Raw genomic sequence first — 25,837 nt, 5'->3', positions numbered from 1 at the left:
CCACTGTAATGCAATTTGCTCAAAAACTGACGGTTTGAAAAAATTGAAACTTGGTACGCTAAAAGTACAATAAATGTCCTTTATTCTGGCGTATCGGGTATTGCTGCACGCGTTCGATTAGCCGAGATATTAAAAAATCCGTTAAAACACGATTTTTCACATGCTTTTTTTTAATATATCCACCTGTCAAATACTTTCAAACCCAGTATAAAACAATAGTAAATTCATTTCTTAACATTTTGAAACTTTATTATATTCAAATTAGTGCCCTAATTACGAAATAAATTAAAAATTAAAGGCCCCCTCCGTGTTCCATTTTCCCACCGTTCCATTTCGACGCTAACTCATCGACGCTAATTTGACGGACATTAAAAGAAAAATATAATCAAATCTAACGTCAAGGTTTTGACACATATTAAACTTAATTAACACTGATATCACGGCTCCAACATTGACAACATTGAATTTCACAACAGTTAGAAATAGCTTTGAAAGTTTCACTTTATCGATAGAACGTATAATCGACATGCATCCCCAAAAGCTTGTTGACTTCTCTCAATGTCAGCAGTTATCACCAGCTATTTGAGACATATACAATAGATCATGCCCAGTTTTAAGGATAAAGTTATAATTGTGACGGGCGCCAGCTCTGGGATTGGTGCCGGAACCGCTGTACTCTTGGCCAAACTGGGTGGTCACCTTACCATTGTAGGCAGAAATGTAGACAAGCTTAATGCGACTGCGGAGCAGATCGTTGCAGCTGGAGGATCTCCTGCCCTGCAGGTGGCAGCCGACATGAACAACGAGTCTGATGTCCAGGGTATAGTAACTGCGACGTTGGCCAAGCACGGGCGCATCGATGTACTGGTCAACAATGCCGGTATCCTGGAACTGGGCAGTATTGAGAATACCAGTCTCGAGCAGTTCGACAGGTTGATGAACACCAATGTCCGGGCGCTCTATCAGCTTACCATTCTAGTCACTCCGGAGTTAATTAAGACCAGGGGAAACATTGTGAACGTTTCTAGTGTCAATGGCATTCGATCTTTTCCTGGAGTTCTAGCGTACAATGTGTCCAAGGCAGCCGTAGATCAGTTCACTCGTTGTGTGGCTCTGGAACTGGCCCCCAAAGGTGTTCGCGTGAACTCCGTGAATCCCGGCGTGATCATCACCGAACTGCAACGGCGCGGTGGATTAAATGATGAGGCTTATGCCACGTTTTTGGAGCGTGCAAAAGTCACGCATGCTCTTGGACGACCTGGAGAAGTCAATGAAGTGGCGGCCGCTATTGCATTCCTTGCCAGCGATGAGGCCAGCTTCAGCACTGGGATCAGCCTGCCTGTAGATGGAGGTCGGCATATCATGTGCCCCAGATGAGTGTCTTATGAGTGGCTATGAATTATTATATAATTTATATGAATATACAAGTATTGAGAAAATATTTAAAATATTCTTAAATTTATTTTGGGAACAACCTTTAATTATATGTACATTTTCGTGACGTGACCTCTAGGTCGGCACTTTGCTTTAACAATGCTCTTTAAGCTTTTCTTAAGGTATACTTTTTTATTGATATATTATATATTATATTTAATTCCTTAAAATGTAATATTGTTAATTAGCCGCAACGAAGTAGATTTTAGTTTTGTTCTTGCTTATAATTTATTTTTATTTTTTGAAATACTTATACAGCGGATGCTGTTAGAAGGCAAAACTTTAGGAATGTACTTGTACAAGGAACCGTGTAAGAAAAATTTTGAGGCTGAACAAGAGGATACTACGCATTTAGCGAGGACACATAATTTGCTTGCCACCATCCACGGGCAGGGTGACGCCTGTCACGAAGCTAGCCAATTGGCTAGCTAGGAAACAGATTGCCGATGCCACTTCGGCAGGATCTCCCACCCGGCCCATGGCGTGAGTCTGCTTTGAGTGCTCCAGAAACTCCTCGTAGCTTTCCTCATCCATTCCGCCAGCCCTTTGTAGATTGGTTCGTATCACACCAGGATTAACTGCATTTACTCGGACGCCCTGTGGGCCCAGATCCAGGGCTAAGGAGCGAGTGAACTGATCCACCGCCGCCTTAGACATGTTATAGGCTACAAGATTAGGAAAAGCGCGCAGTCCACAGACGCTGGACACGTTTACGATACTACCCCTAGACTGGAGCAGCTGGGGGAGCAATAACTTGGTCAAGAGAAACACGGACCGCACATTGGCATCTTGTACATGTGTAAAACAGGCTAGTTCGGTGGTTTGCAGGGTTCCTGTGGGCATTATGCCGGCTCCATTTACCAGGACATCCAACTGACCGCCATTTCGCTCCTTGGATTTGTCCGCGATGCACTCGATCTCGAGCGGCTTAAGGAGGTCTCCGGATATGCCGTACGGCTTATTACCCAAACTCAAGCACTTCTTCATTACACTCATGAGGTTTTCCTCATCGCGATCCACCAAGGTCAAGTGGGCGCCCAGACTGGCGAACAATTCAGCCGTGGCGGCCCCAATGCCAGAGGCTGCACCTGTAATTAGGACCACCTTGCTGGTGAAGTCCAATCCCGCATTGGCCTTGCTGCCCATCGAACAGAGTGTTGGAATTTTGGGGGAACCAGAATAATACCTGGATAAACTGATCGGTGAAAGATTACTAGATCTCTCTGGTTGGGGTAAGAACATTGATTTCAACAAGGTTGGACCGCGGATATTAAATATTGAATACTTTCCGCACTGTTTTTTAATCCTTAATCGATAAATCAAATCAATCAAATATATTTATTTACACAATCTAAACAAATGAGAAATAATAGAAAAACAGTACAAAACATTGTAATAAATGCATTTACACATGGAAAAATCCAAGTTAGACGAGTCCTTCATTCGTATAGGAATCAGAATTATTAGCGCGGGCACATTGCATGGCGACCTCCGTCGACGGGGAGACTGACACCTGTGCTGAAGCTAGCCTCGTCGCTGGCGAGAAACGTAATTGCGGCCGCTACCTCATTGACATCGCCAGGACGACCGAGGGCATGAGTAGTTTTTGAGTGCTCCAAGAACTTCTTGTACGTCTCGGGATCCATGCCGCCGCGGGCATGGAGATTTGTCACCGTTACGCCGGGGTTCACGCAGTTCACGCGCACTCCCTTGGCCGCTAGCTCCAGAGCCACGCAACGCGTGAACTGATCGACGCCCATTTTTGAGATGTTGTATGCAAGGACGCCGGGAAAGGAGCGGATCCCGTTGACGCTCGAAACATTCACGATGTTGCCCTTAGTCTTGATCAACTCCGGGGTGGCCAGCATGGTTAGGTGATAAATGGCCCTCAAATTAGTGTTCATCACTCGGTCATATTGTTCCAGGCTGGTCGTTTCGATGGTTCCCGTCTCTATGATCCCAGCATTGTTAACCAGCACGTTTAGCTTGCCGTACTTTTCAAGGGTCTCCATCCAAATTCTCTTTGTGTCCTCCTCCTTGGCGATGTCGCCCACCACCAAGGCTGGAAGCGAATCACTCACCTTGCCGCATTCCTCGGCCACCTTCTTTAGGTTTTCAACATTGCGGCCATTTAGGGCCAAGCAGGCTCCTAGCTTGGCGAACCTTACGGCGGTGGCAGCCCCGATCCCGGAGCTGGCCCCGGTAATAAGAACAACTTTGCCGGCGAAATTCATGACCTAGAATTATGTAAGACGATCGTATCTCTCAAAGTTTCAAGCTCAGTGTGCACATCTTGTTGTCATTAGGGGTATTCATTCATAAAAATCTGACGAGCAACAAGATATCGAGAGAAGAATAAAATAAAAACTTTCAAAATTTAAAAATATATGTTTCTTTCCATAAGCGAAAATCGAGGCAGCCACTTATAAACATGGTTCACCAAAGCGATGTAGGAAAAAAAAGTTATAATTGATAATTGATTGAAAATCCCAAAATATGTTTTTTGCTTTACCAAATTAGCTAGAAGAACTTATGTTCTCTTGTGATCTCATAGATACGATTTTTTCGCGGGATCTAAAATTTAAAGAGTATGATGAAATTGTAAGAGGTAGAGAGAGGCATAACTGCTAAACGTTCATTTTCTTTCTTTCTTGCGTTTTCTTCGATAAGTAACATACGCTGGTGTAAATGGGCTATTACAGCTCTAATATAGAGTGACACGGCGATAACATAAGTATTTAAATTGACACACTACGCACGCGTTTCGATGTGACTGTTCCAAATTCGCGTTCGACAAAAGCAGTAATTTTTCAGCGCGTCTTGTTACAAATAGTTTTTAGCGAGTTAAACGTAGGCTATTTCCAACAGACAACCAAGGCAAATGAGAGAGCTCTAGGAAAGCGAGTAAGTACGGCGGATAATTGAGCAGAAGAAAGCCAACTAACTCGATCATCACGCTTGCCGCCGTGTGGGTGCGTCTGTGTGCGTGCGAAGAAAATTTATTTTGCACGCCTTGCAAAAGCAGTTCCCTTTGGTGGAAGAGAAGGAGAAGTCATCCAACAGTCGCCATGGACGTGTCTCAGCCACCGCCGCAGCTGCTGACGGCGCCATCAGCGCTAGCTACCAACTTTACATCGCTGCCGCCGCCATCAATGGGCGGCCAGCACTACAGGCACTATCATCCGCACCATGGCTCCAACAAGCATGGGTACAACCAGTTTAAGCCTTTTATGCCGGGCGGCTTCCAGAGACCGTTCGGCATGTCCCAAGACGACTTTGATGGCAAGCGGCTGCGGAAGAGTGTGATGCGAAAGACTGTAGACTACAATGCGTCTATTATAAAGGCGCTGGAGGTAAATATGCTCTATGAATCCCTTTCTATATAGACCTCACACGTAGTTTTGATTATCATAGTATGGAATATTTAAAAATTTTTTTTTTTGTATTAAATTTGTGCTAACATTCATTTACAACGCTCTGAAATGTAAGAATCAACTTTAAAAACTTTTGAACCTCAACCAGCGATTAAATAGGTAGAACGTTCAGTCAATAATAATAATATTCGCTCAAATTACGCCGACTTTATATATTTAAGCCTTCTAAAACAAAAAAATGTAGACTGTTCCATTAAATTTCAAACAAATGAAGCTCTAAGGCCAAACGATTTTTAGACTACAAAATAGTACTACTCGTTAGAAAGTTGTTATTTTTTTAATTTTAATAAAAGTTACATATTATTTTCCTATGATTAATCTTCGCAGAATCGACTGTGGCAACGTGATCATAGGGATCGCTTAGCTTTGCAACCGGACAGCATCTACGTGCCCCATATGCTGCCACCGTCCAGCTACTTGGATAATCCCTCAAATGCTGTGACCACCAGATTCGTTAAAACGGCCACGAATAAGATGCGCTGCCCTATTTTTACGCTGGCCTGGACACCGGAAGGCAGACGTTTGGTTACCGGGGCTAGCTCGGGCGAATTTACGCTGTGGAACGGACTGACCTTCAATTTTGAAACCATTCTGCAGGTTGGTGTTAAGGCCATAACAGATCAAATACAAACAATGCTAACATATATTGTCGATATATATAATGTAGGCCCACGACATTTCGGTGCGGACGATGGTGTGGTCACACAACGACAGCTGGATGGTGACCGGGGATCATGGCGGCTATGTTAAGTACTGGCAGTCAAACATGAACAACGTGAAGATGTACCAGGCGCACAAGGAGGCGATTAGGGGAATAAGGTATAGCTATTTAATTGTAATTGTCGCCTGTATTTACCATTTTGTAGCAGCTGGCCAAACAAGTCGGGATATATGCGATAGTCAGAGCCGCGTTCGTTTCCTAGTTTCCGTAGCTGTTTGGGTCGCCTGGGTGTTATTTTTTGCATTATCTATCAGCGTAGTGTACATCCGGTTTCCTCCCAGGGCTGTTGCACTTAAATATATATCAATAAAGCCGTCATTTTCAGCAACATGCCAACTCAGAGCTTAGTTTTTCCTCCTAGCCACCGCCTGGCTAATAGATTTGAACAGTTTCATCAAAATATCTATCGTTGTAAGCCTCGAACTCAACCCTGTGATAGCAATAAAATGAAATTAAGTAAAAATGCAAAAGACTGTAATAAAAGAAGCTGACTAAGATTAAAAAAGAACCTTTTGCACCATTTTATTTCCGCGGCGCCAAAAACATCAACAGCAATATAATAATAAAAATGCAAATTCTTTGTTGGTTCTCAAATTCGGGGGTTCGAGTGTTTTCTTTCTCAAAAGCCTCAAGGCGCTTAATCTTGGCGAATAATGGGCATAATCATCTGGCGAGAATATCTCAAAGTATATCCATCGACATACAAATACACAAGTCACCGGGAATGAACTTCAAAATTGCAAAATAATAAAATTGTGCGCTTATGCTGAAACAGCGACCATCAGCATCTTGTTACAACTATTTAAAATGTCCTTTAAATTCATTTTATAGGGCGTTTAGTGAGTAGTTAAGGTTTAGTTTATTTGTTACTGGCTTACTTTTATTCCTAGGTTCCATCGGTTTGAAACAAGAAAGTAAATGAATAAATTCCCACACAAAAATTCCAAAACACAATTTGTCAATGTAATATTCGTTTGCGATAAAATGTTACAAACGCGACTTATCTTTAAAGTATAGTTGTATTAAAAAAGGGTTTACAAACTGTAATTTTTATCAACATTAACATTATTTTATTTCTTTTTATCGCTGAAAATCATCGATTTTCATATCCACCGTCGCAACTCGTGTTTTGTTACGTATTTCTAAACATTCTCCAATGCAATCCAAAACCAAACGCAGTTTCAGTCCGACGGACAGCAAATTCGTCAGTGGCAGCGACGACGGAACCCTAAGGATCTGGGACTTTATGCGCTGCCAGGAGGAGCGAGTCCTGCGGGGTAAGTAGCGGGTAGTGATTTTGTCTATAGAGCCCCTTGGGATAACTAACTGTCTTTTTATTAAAGGACACGGAGCAGACGTGAAGTGTGTGCACTGGCATCCGCACAAGGGAATGATCGTGAGCGGCAGTAAGGACAACCAGCAGCCTATAAAGATCTGGGATCCCAAAAGCGGTATTGCCTTGGCTACACTGTAAGTTCAAAATGTTGCTGATTATTTATAAACTGGTTTACATAAGTTGTACCAGTGTTTGTGTAAATACTACTTACTTGAGTGATCATGTTTACTTGTTATACCCTTGCAGGATATTATAATTTCAGTCAGAAGTTTGCAACGCAGTAAAGGAGTCATCTCCGATCATATAAACGATATATATTCTTGATCTGCATCAACAGCCGAGTCGATCTAGCCAAGTCCGTTTGTCTGTTTTAATGCAAACTAGTCTCTCAATTTTGAAGCTATCTGAACGAAACTTTGCAGTTAGTCTTCTATATACTTCCACTCGTATATATGTCGGAACGAGCCGAATCGGACGACCATATCATATAGCTGTTATAGGAAGTATAAATATTATATGTATGTATAGGTTAAAGAAATATAAGCAGGCATTACTTCATTGTTTCTTAACATAAGTATATATTATTTATAATGTATTAGTCTCTAGTCATCGAAGATCTATCTGCAAGGGTATATATTAGCCTCCTTTTTTGTTTTTGATTTGGACGCCGTCCAGCGATTATAAATTGAGTTAAAGAAAAGATTTTTGTTTATTTAATTCAGGCACGCCCACAAGTCTACTGTAATGGATCTGAAGTGGAATGACAACGGCAACTGGTTGGTCACCGCCTCCAGGGACCATTTACTGAAGCTCTTCGACATCCGAAATTTGCGTGAGGAGGTTCAGGTGTTTAGGGGCCACAAAAAGGAGGCAAGCTCAGTGTCCTGGCATCCCATACACGAGGGTCTCTTTTGCTCCGGCGGCTCTGATGGTTCTATTCTATTCTGGAACGTTGGGTGGGTTTTGTGTCTAGTAATGTTCCCTGTTTGTAATTTTATTCAACATATATTTCTTTCTTAGAACGGATAAGGAAATTGGCTGCGTGGAAACTGCGCATGACAGCATCGTATGGACTCTGGCCTGGCATCCGTTGGGTCACATACTGTGCTCCGGCTCCAACGATCACACTATCAAGTTCTGGACGAGAAACCGACCCGGAGATCTGATGAGAGACAAATACAATCTGAACACCTTGCCCGCCAGTTTGGCTGCGTTGGATGAGTGTGAATACGGTGGGTTACAGCAGTTATGTGAATCAGCAGTTGATTAATAACGATATTATTGTAGATGACGCTGTTATCCCCGGTATGGGTCCCGAGGACAGGGTTGAGTTCACCGAAAGTTTGACTGCCGACAAGGGCTTCATTCCCGGCCTGGATTTAGATCCAAGCCGAGCCTTGAATGATCGAGAACGAGAAAAAAAGGTCCCGTACAGCAAGCCCATTCCACGTAACTTCCAGGTGAACTGGGCGGGTCCCCGGCGAGCGGATGACCCCAGCGTACTTAGCATCCACGAGGAGCTGGCCGCCCGGGAAGCGAAAGACACGACGAGTGGTCTGAACCACCAGCAGATTAGCGAGAACACAATGGACGGCATAGTTGCCAGTGGCATGCTGAATGGCATTGATCCCCAGACAATAGTAGGCGTCTTAGTGTATAATCGTTTCATTCGCGTCCATCCAGACTCTCGACTAATGGCAGCTATACGGCAGGGCGCAGAGTTCCTGAACAAGTATATTGATGCCGGAAAACTGGAGGAGCTGAACGATGTGGTACCAGTGCCGGATCGTTCCCGATCAGTTTCCCCTACGGTGGAGGCCCGTGGAGACGGTATTTCCCCGCCCGCCAAAAAATCACGCTTTGAGCCACGACAGCATAATGCTCAATTGGTCAGTGTCCGGGAGATGCTGCTGCTCAAGAAACCCTTCTTGCCCTCTCTGGTCGCTCTGAAGGCTCAGCACCCCAACACGGAGTTTGTAGATGAGCAGCCGCCACTAGACCAAAGGGAGCGGGAGCGAGAAAGGGAACGCGAGCGAGAGCACGACAGGACGGAGGCATGGGACCGAGAAAGAGATCAACCTGGGGGTGGCAGACCCAATCCCTGGGCTTCAAATGCGCCCTGGTCAAATAATGGCAATGGCTCCAACGGTTTTAACAACAATAACTCGGATAATTTTAACGACCGGGATCGTGATTTCCAGAAAGGTGGAAATAATGGTGGCCAGCGTCGCCGGCGTGGCAATAATAATTCGGCTTCTGGAGGAGGCGGAGGTGGAGGAGGGGGAGGGGGGGGCGCAGGCATTGGAGGCAGGAATCGGGGCCGTAACAACAACAGACGCTACTGATTCCTATTCCATCTTCCAACACTTCTTGTCCCCGCCGACACAATTTCTTTTGCTTCAAAATGCATACATGGATTTATATTAAAAGAAAAAAAATCTAAGATCGTAAATAGTAAAACATAATGATTGTATAATTTTACCTTAGAAATAGTTTCTTTTAAGAAAAAATTGAAAAAAAAAAAAAAAAATATACAGAAACTGTATGTTTGATTTGTTTTTAAACAAGGGTCGTACGTATTTTAACGTATCATTCACAGACCTTTTATGAGAAGATTCACACTACACTTTTGGGGACAATGTTGATCAATTTATTTATCAAACTCCTCTTGTTTACTAACTTTATGAATACATTATTCTTTAGGCCGTCGTTGAGTTGCGGCGGCTGTCATGTCGATCTTCGTCATTGGACTCCACTGGTGGCAGTTGCACATTTATGTGGTTTCCGTGACTATTGTGGCTATCCCTGCTCGTCTGCCGTCGGAAGTTCTCCTTAATCTCGCGCTCCTCTTCGCGCATTCGGTCCTTAGTAGCCTGTTCGATGGTTCGCTGTATTTTCTCCGCAGAAGCCACTAGCTTATCCGCTTCGAGTTTCACATCATTCGGCAATGTGCGACTGCGACTGCGATTGCGGTTTCGACTGCGACTGCGACTACGATGGCGGCTGCTGTGATGCTCGCGGCGAGTACTAGATCGCCTGCGGGAGTGAGAACGCGATCGAGACCGCGATCGGGAGTAACTGATCGAGCGTGAACGGCGAGTGGAGGCCAGCTTGCGGTTTTTAGGCTGTGACGGTGTCTTGCTGCGACTACGCGAATGAGATCGACTGTGGCTGCGTCTGAAAGGGTATTCGTATTAAAGCATTTTATATTTATTGTACAGGCTTCATTTTCCTACCTCGACCGTGATGAGTACGACGATTTCCGATAGTGAGAGCGGCTGCGACTCCGACTGCGCGATTGAGAACGCCTTGAACGACAAACAATACTAAAATATAAAACACTCGCTAATCTATTCTCTAGGCCCGCATTACTTACCGGCGACCCCGAGAGCGGCTTCGACTTCTGGAGTATGATGAGTTGGAACGTGAGCGATTCCTAGAATTTGTTGGAAACATTAATAATTTGCATTTTCCATGAACTAAGCAAATCGTACCTGCCACGTGATGACCTGTGGTAATAACCATTATCCTCTTCGTCAGTATAGCGATCGTTGTAACTGTAATACGAATCAAATCTTTTGCGACTGCCACGAATTCCGCTGCCGCGACCCCTTCCACGACCGCGGATGCGTGGAGCGAATCCACGGTAGATGCTGGGGACAGGGAACGGTGCCTGCGGTCTGTACAGCGCTCCGGGAAAGACACCAGGCATCCCGTAACCGAACATTGAAAGAGACTGCATCCACTCGTTGGCTGCATCGGCACTGTATGCACCTGGTCCCCCAGGTACAGCGCCAGCCGCTATGGCGGCGACTGCTTTGAGAGGATTTAAAGTGTTGGCTTTGGCGTCCTCAGACTGTTTTGTGCCTTCGACGCCATTGCTAGTTTTGTGTCTTTTGCTAGACGTCGCCACTGAATCCTCATCACTGCTTGCATCTAAAGGCGCGGAGCTTTTTTTAGACTTGCTTTTCAGAAGACCCATTAGAGGAGTATTGCTCTTGATGTCTTGAACGATTTTGCGCTGATCACAAACTAGTTTCTCTGTGGCTGCCTTGTACTTTTCCACCAGACGTCCACGTTGGATGTCCTTGGCTTCATCTTGCTTCGCCCGACGACTTTTATCCTTTTGCTTTAGCTGTAAAGAAAAAAATTATATATAGTATTTGAAAGTCTCCAATAAGTTACAGCTGTGAAACCTCAAAATAAATGTAAAGAAATATACATATGTACGTATGTATATGTATGTATATAAAAACAAACATTGTTGGAAAGTTAAGGCATCAATGCTGAATTTGGCCATATTTTAAAATTTTTTTAATATCTAGTTTCGCAGTTATTACTATACCAAAAGAGTTCATCATGAGTAAAGCACATTTATTTAAAGATCCATTTGCAGACGACAAAACTTGCGTCCTCTCGATTGTGCAAACAAATCGTATGACTTTCGGTAGCTTTTTCGTGCATGTATAATTGAACCGGGAAAACGCCTTACCTGTATCCGCTCGAATAGCTTCTCTAAGGTGCGAATGCTTTCCAGCTTGCGTTGGGCTATCATCAGTTTGCGTTCCTCGACGCGTATCTTTTGCGAGATCTCCACCTGGCCGCGCTCTTGGATTTTTTTCAGATGCTTTTCTTTCCGCCTTTCCTCACGTTCTCGTTGTTTTGCCGCTTCTGCTAATTTCAATTCTTCTTGCTTTTGCCTGTAATTTTTGGTTGCAATGTTGCGTTTTTTTTTTGTTTTGCATTTGATTTTGTATTTGTTATTATGCATAATAAATATTTGTTAACTGTTCGTCTAGAAGATACAGAGAACTGTTGGCTAAAAGACTCGCCTCGCCAGATGGGAAGCATATAATAAATATAAATGTAAAATGTCAGGACACCGAAAACAGTATACAATAGAAAGTACTTAATAAATTTTAAAGACAAATTATGATTGAATGTTGCGCAAAACTGTTCAACATTCCATTATATTTTGCCATATTTCGGATTTGTTTACTGTTTCCGCATCCGTACTCAATGCTATTGTCAAACCTTTCGCGTTCCAACTGTTCGGCCTCCTGCTTCTTTAACTTTTCCCGCTCCGCATCCTCGGCCTGAGCTTTTGCGATGCACTTCTTTCGCATGCGTTCCCGTAGCTGAACGTGCGAGTCACTGAGATGCTTTTGCTTGTCGAAGTTTACGCAAATGTTGATGGCCTGGGTTTTGTCTACGAACTTGCGGACAAGCTTTGTGCCCCTGAACTCGTCCATAGCCCGTACGAAACTGGAGTACTCTTCGAATTGGACATATCTGCAAGAAAAATTTAAAAAAAAAATTCAAAACGAAGTCCTGGGTACATATATATGCATGTATGTTTTAAAAATGAAAAATAAGGTTTCGAAAAGAACTTACGCTTCGAAGAGAACATCCTGCTCAAAGCTAAAAGTTCGCATGCCACTAATGGCCGACTGCATGCTTTTCCGATAAGGATCACAGATAGGTATGTCCACGGCGCGGACACGGCCAAACTTCTCAAAGATGCGCCTAAATATGCCCTCGCTTGGCTTGACCTGCTCCTCGTGCTCCGCGTGCCGGGGACAAAACCATCGCATTGGCAGGTGACTTAGGTGAATAGTGTCTGGACGTTCGCCTGCCTTCATTTCGTCCATATTCCGGGCATCTCGAAAATACGAGTCCCAGTCGTGCCGTGTGGGAAAATCATCTTTCGATTCGGTGCAACGCACCCGGAAGGATTCACTGAAGCCGGTGATGCGCAAAGAGACGCCATCCAGGCGTTGGATGGCCAATCGAAGGCGTTTGCGATCATCCAGCTCCGCTTCCAGGCGTATTGTGTTAACTGTGCTCTTGGAAACCTGATTGTAGAATATATTAATGAAGCAATAGTTTTAAAGAATATATCTTAAAAATATGCAGTGTTAAATAAATAAAACAAAGAAGATAGAGATTAATGTATAACATAACATACCTTTAGAAGCAGAAACTTATCCGGTTTGAGCTCGACGCCCAGCTTGTCTATTATCTCCAGATTGGACACAGATTTGCCGGACTTAATCGCCGGTAGCGATACGGAGATTTGCATTTTAGCCACCGGCTTGAGGTACAAGCTGTGCGGCAGGTAAAGTGGAGTGCAATCTGACACATTTTCTATTGTCTGGATGTTGATCATTTGGAAAAGGTTTGGTTGGTTTGTTTGTTCGGGTTTAACAATGTAATGGAGGGCAAAAAACAGAAAGTAATATTGTGTTTTTTTTTTTTTTTAAATATACAGACTTAAGCTACGACTATGGGGAAAACCCTCAAAGAACGCCCAGAAAAATGAAAAAGAACTGAAATACCGCCCGTGACCCTTTCATTGGATTGGTGTTGTGTATGTGTTGCTGAGGTAGGGGAAATTTATTTCGCGTCTGTCGGAGTATGCGGGGGTTTTGTGGGTCGCCTTAACCTTTGAAATCTGCTTAAGCTACTTAAGTGTAATAAATGCTTTGACTTTTAGTGAATGGGTGCTGCGCTATATGATAAAAAAGAAAATTTCTTCGGATTAATATTTTTGCACTTTTCGCTAAAGATGCGCGACTTTCGATAGGAAAACAAGTAGAGATGGACCAATGACTATATTGTGTGAAGTGATTTGGGATATTTTATCACCAGCGTCTACCAAAAGAAATTTTAGAGTTAGGTAATTTCTACAGTTGAACAGATTTCTTGTACTTTTTGGGTAATTATTTTAAATATATCCTCTGGAAATGACTAAATATATCGGTAGGTGTATGTAACAATTGTTTCCAAATTATTTTTATTAACTTATTTATTATGTACTTTCTTGATTTTTAAGCTGTTTTTAATTGTTAAACACGAAACATCTATAAAAAATGTAATTTAACTATTTGATATTGCATAATGCATCCCTATATGACGGAAGGACTGTATTATATAAGGAACTATCCAAATAAAAACCCAATCGCAAGACATTTTAGATTCTCTTTATTTTTAATTATTTTAAGCTTTTAACGAACTATATGTCAGGCTGGAATACCCTAAATATTTACTAAGCCTAAATAAATGTTTACAAGTCACAGTTTGTAGCCCAACGTGTAACGGCTCGCCTCTAGCACCGTTATCGTTATCGATTTGAAAATCTGTTGTCATTCTCACATCGCGAGGCAAAAGCAAAGGCAAAAACGAAGTGCGTTATTTCATTTTTATACCATTTAATTTAATTAGAAATCTAAGAAGAGCTACAATATGCGCGGGTGAAATTGTGTGAATCCAAACACCCAAACGGCGCCCGTGCCCGCTACGTGTAAATGGCGAAAAACTGACGTAAAATAAAAACTGCCAACAACAACAAGCAGCAGAAAACAGAAGGCATAAGCAAGCAGCCCCAACAATAACAACAACAACACCCACAGCAGCAGCAACAACAACGCAATTGTGATAGACAAAGAAATAGACTAAGAAGGGAAGCAAGCAGCGAAAAAGCACGGAAAATATAAAAAGAAACGAAGCGAAGGCAAGCAGGCTGAATTTAAATGGAAAATATTGATGGACATTTAAGACTAAAGGAAGCGCGAGTAAATGGTTTTTACACACTTGCACATTTGATACGCAACGAAAATAGCTTTTAAAGTAATAAGTAATAAGCAGGCGGAAAAAGAAGCAGCAGCAGAAGCAGAGCCACACAAAATAAATAAGAAAAGCGTGGAAGGCAATAAGGGAAATAAAACAACACACACAGACTTGCTGGCGTTAAAAGAGAGGGAGCAGAAGGCGAGCAAAAATAAAGAGGAAGAGTCTGTGCAATTGTCGTTGTTGTTGCTGTTGCTCACAAATAAAAACACAAGCACAAGCAAACTCACACAAATACAGCCACAGCTGATGTAAAATAATTTGCAACGCTTGTGTTAGTGCCCGTTTACAATTGATTAAAACCAAAACACACAGACGCGCAGGCAACAATAACACTTACACATCACACACTGGCGTACCATTGTGAAAATTGATTAAAGATTATAAGGTGAGTGTGAATGTGAGTGGGGCATGGTTTTAATTAACCGTTAGTTATAGTTTAATGCACAACCATACCAGTGCACCGTGATGACGCCCTTTTACTGCATAAATTTTACCCAATTCCCAACCGCCTCCCCCTTTTGACCAGCACGCTATACCAAATGCAGCTACACCTGCTGCCATTTTCTTTTTTCGAACGTCAGCAACCCTCGCGCATTGTTGTTGTTGTGTGCACCAGTTTGAGCCAAATTGCAATTAATTGCCATAATTTACATATTTTACAAGAACATCATTGTATCTGTGAGCTTTTTCTTGTTAATTGCAAGAGAGTGTGCGAAAGAAGAAAGCAAATGAAAAAAAGTGGAGGCCAAAACAACTCAACAACAGCTGAGTGAGTGAGTGAGATGCAGACAGAATTGGAAAAAGACAGAGCGAGAAAGAGTATAGAAGCCGTAGTGAAAGGGGAAATGAGAAAAATGAGTTGCAGTTCAGTTTTGATTATCGAGTATCGATATTGCAACAGAAATCAGCTGATCGCACGTTTTCTTGTTTTCTTTTTGTCTTTTATTTTATTTTAAAATATGTAAAATGCTGAACCAAAATTATGGTGACATCTTTTATCAATCGTAATAAGTTTTTCTCTCTGTCTCATATCATTGTGTTATTTCCCTTTACGTCTCTTTGTCTCTTCTTGGCATGTGAAAGTTGTTTGTTTTTATTTTTTGTTATGCCCCCCCGTCCCCATAACGTGAAAAAGGAGCTGATAAACTCTGACACTTTGTAATCATTTGGAAGCAGGAGCGGAGTTCACTTTTGCTTTGGTTCAGGGTTTCTTCTTTTCTTTCTACTCCCAGTCCCTTATAAATTCGTCGTCGAAACTGGCATGATGTCACCGTTAAAATAAAGATCTTTAACTTTTTTCCTAATATTCATAGACCCTTTCATTTACCCTGTTTCCCGTTCGGAGTTCACGCATATTAAACAGGTATTCTACACACATTCTGGTAATCCAAAGCCGTACTATTGATAAGTTCATATCAGTTATGGGGCTTGATTGCTCATTGAGGTGATTTTGCCTGTGACTGATGGGCCCGCGTTTATTGCACTTTGGGATGTCATTGATGATTAAGCGGGCAGCAGTAATTGCTTTGTGTCTATCACCTCCAGGGACCTATTTCATCAGTTTATTAAAGAGAACCTGACAAATTATTTTACAGCTTCTTCTATGCTAATCGTTCCTGGTAATATCGACAGCTACATACTTTTGTATGTATTTGTGTACATATGTACATACCATACATACCATAACATGTAATAACGATGGAAAATTTTGAGAAATTCCTTTACCTTGAACATTTACAAGACTTCGTTTAATAAAATTATGAAATTCGCGTAGGTAAAAAAGGATCACAGTCAGGTAAAGCAAGTGTGAGATGTGGGCTGTTCGCCTTCTAGCGAAAAGTCGCTTTTAGCTAAATCGAATCTCCCGATATCGAAATTATTTACTTAGTTCATATGAACATACATACATATGTACATATGTATGTACTATCAATCATTACCATACATACATATGTACATATGTATGTATGGTAATGATTGATAGTAATTTTAAATTTTGAGAAATTTGTAATTTTCCGGGAATAGAGTTTTGCTACCTTTTATGAGCTGGGTTTCCACCTAAAATTAGCTTGTTTCCCGCTTAACACGGGCAACACTGCTGCGGGAACGTCGCAGTCGACGTCGCAGTTGGCATTGGACACATGCGCAGCAGGAGCTGCGCCTACCTCCCTCGCTCCGTCCCACTCACACACACGTTAAGCAGGTACGATCGGCGCACACGTGCGGCGCTCTCTCGCCCGCTCACGGATCTCTCCGTTTCTCCGCCGTTCGCTTCACTCATTTGTTTTCGATCCGCCCGCCTAGTCTAGACTTGTTTAAACCAAGGTGCGTTGATAACACGTTCCACGTTGATGTTGTTCAGCGCCCTGCAAAATAGTATTAAATAAAGTGCGCGTGTGCTAAGTGCGATCTCATTCTCTTTCCGTTTTTCCGCTTTTCCTGTAATGTGCGTCTTATCGCCAAAACCGAAAGCCGCCTGCTAGGCGCAAACTGTAAACAAAATTATAAAAATAAAATTGAATAAGCGTCTGGGCATATGCTCACCCGCTCGCTTGCTTCGCTATTTTTTATTGCGACTCGGAAATGGCCCAGTTAGTCATTAACATTTAAACCCGTACCCCCCCGCCTCGACGGCTACCGCTTTTTGTCTCCCACGAGCGTCGCGTTGTCTAACAGCTGTTTGTTTGTTGTGAAGAGAGTGCGACTAAGAATCCAACAACCTAAAAAGAGCCAAGCTAGTCATTTCTAATCTTTATGAAACATGCGTAGATTCAAGAGTTGCACGCATTGGATTAGATTAACATGAAACTATCAGAAACTCAATCACTGCTGACAGATAATTAAGCGGCAGTGCTAATTCTTAACGTAATTGCAAAGTTAAAGCTAAATGAGGTGTTTGCTAGAGGCGCTTGAGTGAAGGAGCATCCGTGATGAAGTTGGGAAAAAAAATTAAAAAATTTGATAATTGGATATGAAACTGTATAAATTAGTTTCCCTTATTTGTATTCAATTATTACAAAAAATCTTTATTCTTTATATTTTTTCCTCTTAATTGAGTACAAATAACTTTTTGGTGTTGCTTTATCATATTCGTCTTAAGTATTTTTAATAAGTTACCTGATTGTGTAAAATAATAAAATTTCTTTAACTATTAACTAACATTTTGATGCAAGTACTTCCATTTCTGATGAAAGTTAGACATTTTATTTGGCGACAGCGAAGAACTTGGAACTTCTGAATCCGAAATTCCATAAAGATGTGATCAATTCTGTATTTAATACTCGATAAAGTGATCCATGTGAGACCTGTTTTTAAATCCATGCAAGGATATTGGAATTTGTAATTATCCCGAAACTACAAACTACTTACCAAGCGTGTTAATTTAGAAACTTGTTTAATTTTTTTTAATTTACTTTTTGCTAATGATAAAATTAATTGTTTTATATGAGACTTTTTTGGAAATATGGATGCCTTTGGCACTTCAATTGTTAAGAGTTTTCGTTGGTTAATGTAGTATTTTTACTATTTAAGGAGTAAAATTTATGTTTGTTTTAATTAAATCTTAAAGCAGTCATATTTTTTTTATTTCATTTTAAATCTATACGAATGTTAAGCGTTTAGCTAAATGATCATTACTAGTTACACGTTTCTGCTTTTACTTGTATCTTTTAGCTTCATCATACAAACACACAATCGATTACCAGTGCCAGCACCCTAAAAAAGACCACAAGTAGAAGCAGACGGACAGATGAGGGAACACTACTAAGTTCTTCTAAAGCACTGCCAAACCAAAAGTGAGACGACAGGAGCGGGAAGAGGAGGAGTGGAAGTGGGAGTGGAAGCGGGAGCGGGAGTGGGATCATCCCCTCCAAAAAGCAGAAGCCAAGTTGAGAAGCTAGCGGCGTCATCAAAAAGGCTCCATGATGCTGTACGTGTTCCATGTGGACGTCGGCCGCATGCTGAGCTTCGACATGAACGTGGCCCTGCAATCGGTGGAGAACCTAAAGGAGACGATCCAGAAGCTACACGGCATCCCCTCCACCAACATTGTGCTGCTGGTAAGCGGTGGCGAGATGTTAACGCACTCCACCCAGGTGTCGTGCTACTCGGCGGGCACCGACACTAATCCCATTTACATGTTCCTCACGGGCGATGAACGTCCGGCGCCCACGATATCCAACACGGATGCGGATGCCGAGCTGCGTCGCCAAGTGGAAGAGAGCCACCGTCTGCCGCCTGCTCTGGAAACAGTGCGTCAGCGCTCGCAACTGGCGCAGCATATGCGTGAGCTTGCCCGAAAAGAAGAGGCGATTTGCGAGCGACTGGTCCACGAGCAGCACCTCCAACAGCAAGGCTGGTCAGCTGTTGTAGCTAACATGGAGGATCTGACGAATGAGTTCCGCGAGCGCTTCCATAACTTTTGCTTTTCCTTCGATCGGCACCTTCAGAAGCGTGAGCAGCAGCTGGAGCTGTTGCATAACTTTGCCGATGATCTCAAACAGCTGGGCAGGATACCTATACTCCCGGCCCTCATGTCCCTGGCCGAGGCCGATTTCCATGGCTTTGACGAGTTGCTGGACAACGACGATGTCTTTACCGCCCAGCAGCAGCAGGGGCAGCAGCAGCAGTTGGTGCCGCAACAGCCGACAGGAAGCGGTCTCTCAGAATCCTCACAGGCGGATTCGCCCAATAAGAAGTTGAAGATGGGCGATGATGATGCGGATACTGGTGAGCAGCAGCAGGAACGCGTCTCCCAGACCTCGACCAGCAGCAGTTCGTTGGCGCGTCGCCCTAACCTTAATCTGCTGCAGTGGATAAGCTCGAAAGGTAACCGCAGTGCCTTGCAACTCATGTCCGACGAGTGCATGCAGGGTCTGGACATTTTCAGTGCCGAAATCTACGAGAAGCTCAAGGAGGAGGTCAAGCAGATCATCAAGATGGCCAATCAAAGCGAGGTCAAAGAGATCAAGGGTCTTAGTGACCGCCTGTGCAAGCTGGAGGAGTTCAAGTTTCGCATCAAGAAAATGGTTAACGATCAGAAGGAGCAAGCTCTGGCTCTGCAGCAAAACGAGGCTCGGGCGCAGAATCTTCGCGACAACTCCGTCCTGCCGGATCTCTGCCTGTCGCACCGCTCCCAGCTACAGGTGATGCTGGAGAATCATACTAAGATCCGCGAGTACTGCCGCTGCATAGCAAACTCAAAGGACGAACTAGGGTGGAATCTGCACACACGCCTCCGGCGAATTGTTTGGATCGAGAATGGAATGAGCGAATTCGATAATCGGCTGTTGTTCAATCATCGGTGTTTGCGGCGTGCTGAGCGCCACATTAGCATCATTGAGCAAATCCACAGGGCACCAAGCACGTATGTGGCTGCCGTGGCGGAGGTGGTACGCCGCAAGATTTTCTCGGATGAGTTCCGTCAGTGGGCCACCCGCCTATCCGTGGACTTTGACCGCATCCACAGCGAAGAGTTGCGTCGAAGGACGGAATTTAACGCGAGCTTTGAAGGCCACTTCCTTAATATCCTCTTTCCAGGCATGGGTGACATGCCGCCCGCCTTTGCGAACGAACATCCATTAAGTTTTGACACTCGACTGCCGCCGCTCAGTCGCTCCGACATGGAGTTGCTTTCATCGCAGCTACCGGAATTGGCCGGCCAACTGCAGTTGCCCGATATGAAACCTGTGATAGAGTTCTTTGTCCATCGTACCAGCAACCAACAGCAGGATCAGCAGCAGCCAGATCAAGAGCAGGAGCCAGAGCAGGATGGCCCACTGATAGCAGCACCTCGCTTGGCTGAGCTGCAGGCGCTTGCAACGGCTTCTGACTGTGAAACGGATACGGAAACGGAGTTCGAGAAGCTTAGCTCCACGTCCAAGTGTGTGGCCACCTCAACGACCACCAGCTTGGTGGAGCAGGTGGCTCGGTCCACCGCCACCGATGAACTGCTTATGCTGAGTGCTGGCACTTTGACGGAGGAGAATGGCGGCAGCTTGCAGGGGATGCGCAACGCCATGGAGGATATGTCCAAGTTGGCGCGGGCCTGCCTCTCTGAAGCTCGCTCCAATTTGAGCGCCTTTCGCAGTGATGCCGCTGGATACCAGGATGAGCTGCAATCTGAGCTGCATCTCTTGCAGGACAAGTTCAATGTGCTGAGAATGCAGTGTCAGGAGCGCGAGCAGCAATCAAGTGAGCAGCTCGAGGAGATGCGACTAAAGCTGCAGCTTGCTGAGCAGGAGAAACAGGCGGCGGTGACCCAGGCCCGAGAGCAGCTCATTCATGAGCACAAAACGGAGCTGGAGTCGCTGCGGTGCCGCTTCAAGCTGATGACCTCCATGGAGCGTTCGCCGTCAGACAGCAGCCTTGAGAAGCTGGAGCGGCCGACGAGCAGTGCTAGTGTGGCTAGTGCCAATGCCGGCGTGGATATTGACCATTTGCTTACGCAGCAGCGTCAAGAACTAACGGCGCAAAAGGAGCGCGCCATTACCGAGGCCGTTGAGTCGGAGCGATCGCTGTGGCAGTCTCGTCTCCTGCCACTAAACTCTGAATCTGTGATGGCCAATGTAGGCATTCTGAAGGACATGCTGGCAGATAAGGAACGGCAGCTGGATCAGTTGCGTGAGCAGAACAAGATCCTCACTCAGGAGACGTACCAGTTAAAGACGCGTCTGGAAATGATTACTAACGAGGACGGCAACAGCTGGTTGAAAGAGAAAATTGACTACCTTAATAAGGACAAGTGTCGACTCGAGGAGGAGCTCAGCCAGGAGAAGAACCGGCGTCAGGAGATGGAGACAAGTGTGGCGGCTATGAGGAGGTAAGAATGGACTTTAAAATCAAGCTAGTAAATGGTTAATAACGTTTCGTTTACTCTTAGCTCTGTCTACGACCTAAATATGGCGGGTGGTGCCCTGACCCGCTCCAAGTCTAGTGGTACGTCCAGTCACAGGGCCATTGCCCTGGAGGGTTGTGCCCGTGGCGATCTTGTCTTTGTGGTATGGAGCATGCGCCATGCCCAATTTATGGTCGTGCAGGACTCGCTTACACTTTACTTCGTCCACGCCGACAGCTTGGCTGGTCTACAACTAACTGCTCCGTCCGCAGGGCCAACTCCTGCTGGGGAATCATCGACGGTTGTGGCAGAACTAAATCAAATCCCGCTGCCCTATTATGCAATTGGACGTGTCATCGACAAGGAGTACTGCCAGGCGCGAAAGGTATAGTTCTCTCAATCAAATCTGATAATTTCGAATGTCAGTTGTTTAACGAGTGCGTTTTGTTTTTTTTTTTTTTGCAGGATGACAATCGCTATCGTGTTAGCAGGGGCTCTAAGTTTTATCGCATCAAGCTGGCGCCGTTACCTTCGCGAAACGCAGCGCGGCGGGAGCGCCTAGAGTGTAAGTAGAAAGTCTTTGTTCACTCCGGAAACGTCAAGAAAAAGAATTATCATTTCTTTTTGGTTTCTTTAGCCAGCTCGTCCGCCGTCATGTCTGCTGCCTCACCCAGAGATGTCATAGACGGTGCCCCCGGTAACAGCAGCAGCAGCACCAGCGTCTACCAGAGTTTCAAGCAGCGTACTGTGAGCATTACCAGCGTAAATGAGGAGGATGATGAGTCGGCTTCGCTGCTCAGCGAGCGCTGTCGCTACATTAGCGTCAGCGAGGAGGATGAGTTGCATGCTGCCGGAGGAGGCACACTGCCAACGCCAATAGCCACCGCAGCCGCATCTGTCACATCACCGGCGGCAGGCGCAACACCTGTGGCGGCGGCAGGGATGACGACGTCGATTGTAGCGACGGCAGCAACTCAAGCACAGTCTGTGATAACAGAGCAGCCAACGGCATCGAGCAAACTTAAATTGGATCTACTGTTGGCCTCTGCTGATATAATAACACAATCCCCAACACCACAACCACGACAGCAACAGGAACAGGAGTTAAAACAGCAACACGTTGAAGTGCTGAAGACTGCGGCGCCTGTGGCTGGAAGAAGTCCCAGTCAGGCTATCCGACAGTCGGGGGATGAGGAACTGGAACCGGAAACCATTACCATCTATGTGCCGCCCCCCAATCCCGCAGTAACTGTGACAACAACGACAACCCCCACTGAAAGTGCTACAAGCGTCCTGGCCAGCCTCAGTGTTGAGCCAATGCTACCGATGTCCATTATTGGCACTTCGGCGGCCATAAGCGAGGACTCAGATGAGTACCGATCGCTGGAGGGCAAAACCGACGATGCCGATGGCGATGTCGACCCGGATGACTTTCCCATTTCCGAATAATGGAACTATCGTTTAAAACTACAAGCATACATGCATATATACATAAGTGGCGTGTGTATCTCTAGGCTAAATCTCTTTAACTATATGTAGGAACCAGCAAATAGACAACATCCCCAACAAGTAAGTCACAGGTCAGGCCGCAGCGACATCAGCAAACACACCACTAATAAACCAACAGCAACAACACCAATGTGAAAGAGTTAAATACTTAAATCTAAAAGTTTACCAAGTGCAGAATATATGGATATATTCGAAGGAGAAACTAATAAATTGTTCTAATGAATGTAGGGTCTATGTCTACATAATGATATAATCTTATCAAATGCGAATCATACACATCCACACACACAAGACCGCAAAACACAGAAAACAATTTTCCAAATTTTTATTTTAAATAAAAATAGTAGTGTACTCTAACAAATTAACCTTTTATAATCAAAAACAAATTAATATTAACTTACATTGATAGTTTTCGGTTAAAAGTAATTTTTTTCGCTTCATTTGGTGCCAAGAAAAATATTTTTCCAAGTCACATAAATAAGTTGGTAGCAAGTAAAAAAAATTTCAAAAATGAATGAGAAACGAAATTATATATTTTTTATAGGAATTTAAAAACAATGCGTAGAACACACATACATCAACCACCACCCCACATAAACACGCAAACACAATCTTTTTGGGGCTCAGCCTGCAAGAAACACAGTTTTATGCTCAGCTTACGCCACTCTCTCCCCCTTCCCTACCCCTCCACAAACATCCCACAAAAATAAGAAACTTTTTTTCTTCCCTGTCCCTATATTTGTATCTAAGAAATTTGCTTTTCTGACCTTTCGTGTAAATAAATAAGAACGAATAGTTATATATACGCCTTTGATTCGTAACAAGGAAACACACTTGAAAATTACAAACAACAAAATAGATATATATATACACATTTAATGACAATGCGACAATGAAAAGCGATCCTTTTCAGCGCAAATGTAAATAAAATCAAACAAAAAACATTAAAAATACTTTAAACAAGTTAGAAGGAGGAAACGCCTGTAAAAGGATAGAGCGTAACAAAAGTGGATCGTAAAATTGTCAAGCTTACAACACAAAACATAAACAAACAAAAAACAGTGTAAAATCAAAAATCAAATAAAAAAAATTGTAAAGATTTCAAAACTAAAGGTGCTGTTTTTCTGGGCTCATTTAAGGTAATATTTAAACGGTTTAAACTTTAAAGGTAATTATAACAAGAGAAGAATATAAATATATGTACTTGCATTTGTATGGATTTAGGAAAATGGTAACTATTTATTTTGTAACTTTTATTATAAATGTCGAATATCTTAAAAATATGAAGTAAAAGTTTAACATCGATCATAACAAAGTAGACAAAGTTATGGTGCTCTTTATTTATTTTAAAAGTCGATGTAAATGTTAACTCTCTAACTCAAAACGATTGGTTTGTTTTGAAATATTTAACATTACTTCTTCAAGTAATTTGACAGAAACTCACTTCGTTTTTTTTTTATTTCTCATATTAAATTTTTTATTTCTCAAAGAAACTTATTCTTCAGTCAAAAATAGGGGTTTTGACTTCCAATTTTAATAAAAACAAGAAAGGAAGCTAACTTCGGCACGCCGAAGTTTATATACCCTTGCATATAGAACTTCTATGAATTAAAAACCATACAATATAAACGATATATATTTGTGTTAAAAAACAATGAAGTAATACCTGCTTTCATTGTATTCACCTATACATATTATATTTGCAGTTTTACATTCAAAGATTTGCATTTTTCCTCTACATCAAACGATCGTTTGTATGGCACCTATATGATATAATAGTCCGATTTTCATGAAATTTGACACAAAATTTAAGACTAATATAAAATGCATATACCTAAAATTTGATGAAAATCAGTTGAAAACTGAAAAGGTTATAAATTTAATTGAATTAATTTCTCGATCGTTCCTATGGGAGCTATATGATATATTAGTCCGATTTTCATAAAATTTTATGCAAAATTGTAGAGTATAGTAAAATGGCTATATCTCAAATTTGATCCAATTCTATTGAAAACTGAAAAAGTTAACAATTTTTTTGTAAAAATTTTCCGATCATTCCTATGGCAGCTATATGATATAGTCGTCCGATCCGGCCCGTTCCGACATATATACGAGTGAGAGTATATAGAAGGCTAACTACAAAGTTTCATTCAGATACCTTTAAAACTGAGAGAATAGTTTGCGTAGAAACGGACAGACGGACAGACGGACAGACGGACAGAAGGACAGACGGACATGGCTAGATCGACTCGGCTGTTGATCCTGATCAAGAATATATACACTTTATATAGTCGGAGGTGCCTCCTTCACTGCGTTGCAAACTTCTGACTGAAATTATAATACCCTGCAAGGGTATAAAAAAAACCCGGGACTCGAGAGATTCCCTATAACTCCTATACAGGTAAATATTTTTAAACAAAATTACAACACTATTTTTAAATGTTGTGTTATTATTTGGTATTTAATGCTGTTATGTTTTGCTCTGAACTAACCTTACCTGTAAACCACTGCAAACATATTTTAAGATCGATTTTTGTACCTATAAAAACCTCAATTAAGATTATTTCAGAAGTTACATATGCATATAAATGTTTCTTTTGCGTCAGGGGCAAAACATTAACATTTTTCAATACTTGTAATGGTACAAGTTGTAATACAAGATGTTATCCAAAGTTGCAAAATAGCATTTTTCAAAAATAATATAAAATATTTATTTATTTTTCTCATAGTTACAAATCACGATTACTAAGAAAGGAAGCTAACTTTGGCACGCTGAAGTTTGTATAATGATGTAGTACCTGCTTTCTTTTCATTCACCAAAACATATTTTATTTACAGTTTTGCATTTTCCTCTATTTTTAACGATCGTTTGTATGGCAGTTATATGATATAGTAGTCCGATTTTTATAAAATTTAACACAGAAGGTAAATAAACC

At 42.8% G+C, this 25,837-nt stretch overlaps 6 protein-coding genes across 9 annotated transcripts; 3 read left to right on the top strand and 3 right to left on the bottom strand.

Annotated features, from left to right (window-relative positions):
• The first annotated feature begins 375 nt into the window (after positions 1-375).
• Positions 376-1,441, top strand: LOC110187645 (uncharacterized). Its single transcript, XM_020957054.2, has one exon. It carries the CDS (start codon positions 604-606, stop codon positions 1,375-1,377), a length of 774 nt encoding a protein of 257 aa, XP_020812713.1. The 5' UTR covers positions 376-603; the 3' UTR covers positions 1,378-1,441.
• A 196-nt stretch (positions 1,442-1,637) lies between these two features.
• LOC110187644 (uncharacterized) lies at positions 1,638-2,696 on the bottom strand. The gene has a single exon (XM_020957053.2). The coding sequence runs from the start codon at positions 2,674-2,676 to the stop codon at positions 1,786-1,788; it is 891 nt and encodes a 296-aa protein (XP_020812712.2). The 5' UTR covers positions 2,677-2,696; the 3' UTR covers positions 1,638-1,785.
• Positions 2,697-2,819: 123 nt separating this feature from the next.
• Positions 2,820-3,763, bottom strand: LOC110187646 (uncharacterized). The gene has a single exon (XM_020957055.2). The coding sequence runs from the start codon at positions 3,666-3,668 to the stop codon at positions 2,898-2,900; it is 771 nt and encodes a 256-aa protein (XP_020812714.2). The 5' UTR covers positions 3,669-3,763; the 3' UTR covers positions 2,820-2,897.
• A 411-nt stretch (positions 3,764-4,174) lies between these two features.
• On the top strand, positions 4,175-9,465 carry Wdr33 (WD repeat domain 33). Its single transcript, XM_020957052.2, has 9 exons — positions 4,175-4,338; positions 4,429-4,787; positions 5,196-5,465; positions 5,536-5,687; positions 6,769-6,866; positions 6,933-7,059; positions 7,648-7,881; positions 7,946-8,157; positions 8,213-9,465. Exons 2-9 carry the CDS (start codon positions 4,503-4,505, stop codon positions 9,268-9,270), a joined length of 2,436 nt encoding a protein of 811 aa, XP_020812711.2. The 5' UTR covers positions 4,175-4,338; positions 4,429-4,502; the 3' UTR covers positions 9,271-9,465.
• An 87-nt stretch (positions 9,466-9,552) lies between these two features.
• Xe7 (A-kinase anchor protein 17A) lies at positions 9,553-13,553 on the bottom strand. Of its 4 annotated transcripts, none has more exons than XR_015271025.1 (8): positions 12,894-13,549; positions 12,320-12,780; positions 11,960-12,217; positions 11,418-11,720; positions 10,420-11,060; positions 10,302-10,361; positions 10,162-10,251; positions 9,553-10,102 (listed from the first exon to the last, which is right to left on the bottom strand). XR_015271025.1 is itself a non-coding variant. In XM_020957461.2 (8 exons), the coding sequence occupies exons 1-8, from the start codon at positions 13,092-13,094 to the stop codon at positions 9,625-9,627; spliced, it is 2,379 nt and encodes a 792-aa protein (XP_020813120.2). In that variant the 5' UTR covers positions 13,095-13,553; the 3' UTR covers positions 9,553-9,624. The 4 variants fall into 4 exon arrangements, 2 of the variants coding, with proteins under 2 accessions (XP_020813120.2, XP_020813119.2); XR_015271024.1 differs by having other exon boundaries at positions 10,162-10,233; XM_020957461.2 differs by having other exon boundaries at positions 10,162-10,233; positions 11,418-11,625; positions 12,894-13,553.
• A 447-nt stretch (positions 13,554-14,000) lies between these two features.
• Positions 14,001-24,013, top strand: Atg17 (autophagy-related 17). The gene is made up of 5 exons (XM_020957126.2): positions 14,001-14,942; positions 18,230-21,377; positions 21,438-21,777; positions 21,858-21,957; positions 22,030-24,013. The coding sequence occupies exons 2-5, from the start codon at positions 18,478-18,480 to the stop codon at positions 22,839-22,841; spliced, it is 4,152 nt and encodes a 1,383-aa protein (XP_020812785.2). The 5' UTR covers positions 14,001-14,942; positions 18,230-18,477; the 3' UTR covers positions 22,842-24,013.
• Positions 24,014-25,837: the final 1,824 nt, after the last annotated feature.

The sequence above is a fragment of the Drosophila serrata genome, unplaced genomic scaffold (genome assembly GCF_035046125.1).
Source record: "Drosophila serrata isolate PLE 108 unplaced genomic scaffold, ASM3504612v1 contig_228, whole genome shotgun sequence".
NCBI classification, from domain to species: Eukaryota; Metazoa; Arthropoda; class Insecta; order Diptera; family Drosophilidae; genus Drosophila; species Drosophila serrata.
Note: the sequence above shows the minus strand (reverse complement) of the source record. Positions and strands in the feature narration are given on the sequence as shown.

Bases quoted from the DNA above. Each gene is read 5' to 3' on its own strand.
- LOC110187645 (XM_020957054.2), top strand. From the start codon at position 604: ATGCCCAGTTTTAAGGATAAAGTTATAATTGTGACGGGCGCCAGCTCT.
- LOC110187644 (XM_020957053.2), bottom strand. From the start codon at position 2,676: ATGTTCTTACCCCAACCAGAGAGATCTAGTAATCTTTCACCGATCAGT.
- Xe7 (XM_020957460.2), bottom strand. From the start codon at position 13,094: ATGATCAACATCCAGACAATAGAAAATGTGTCAGATTGCACTCCACTT. The intron at 12,781-12,893 runs GTATGTTATGTT...TTCTACAATCAG, and splicing joins ATAAGTTTCTGCTTCTAAAG to GTTTCCAAGAGCACAGTTAA. The intron at 10,103-10,161 runs GTAGGAAAATGA...ATACCCTTTCAG, and splicing joins TCGTACTCATCACGGTCGAG to ACGCAGCCACAGTCGATCTC.
- Atg17 (XM_020957126.2), top strand. From the start codon at position 18,478: ATGATGCTGTACGTGTTCCATGTGGACGTCGGCCGCATGCTGAGCTTC. The intron at 21,778-21,857 runs GTATAGTTCTCT...TTTTTTTTGCAG, and splicing joins AGTACTGCCAGGCGCGAAAG to GATGACAATCGCTATCGTGT. The intron at 21,958-22,029 runs GTAAGTAGAAAG...TGGTTTCTTTAG, and splicing joins GCGGCGGGAGCGCCTAGAGT to CCAGCTCGTCCGCCGTCATG.
- LOC110187646 (XM_020957055.2), bottom strand. From the start codon at position 3,668: ATGAATTTCGCCGGCAAAGTTGTTCTTATTACCGGGGCCAGCTCCGGG.
- Wdr33 (XM_020957052.2), top strand. From the start codon at position 4,503: ATGGACGTGTCTCAGCCACCGCCGCAGCTGCTGACGGCGCCATCAGCG. The intron at 5,688-6,768 runs GTATAGCTATTT...AACCAAACGCAG, and splicing joins GAGGCGATTAGGGGAATAAG to TTTCAGTCCGACGGACAGCA. The intron at 7,060-7,647 runs GTAAGTTCAAAA...TATTTAATTCAG, and splicing joins GGTATTGCCTTGGCTACACT to GCACGCCCACAAGTCTACTG.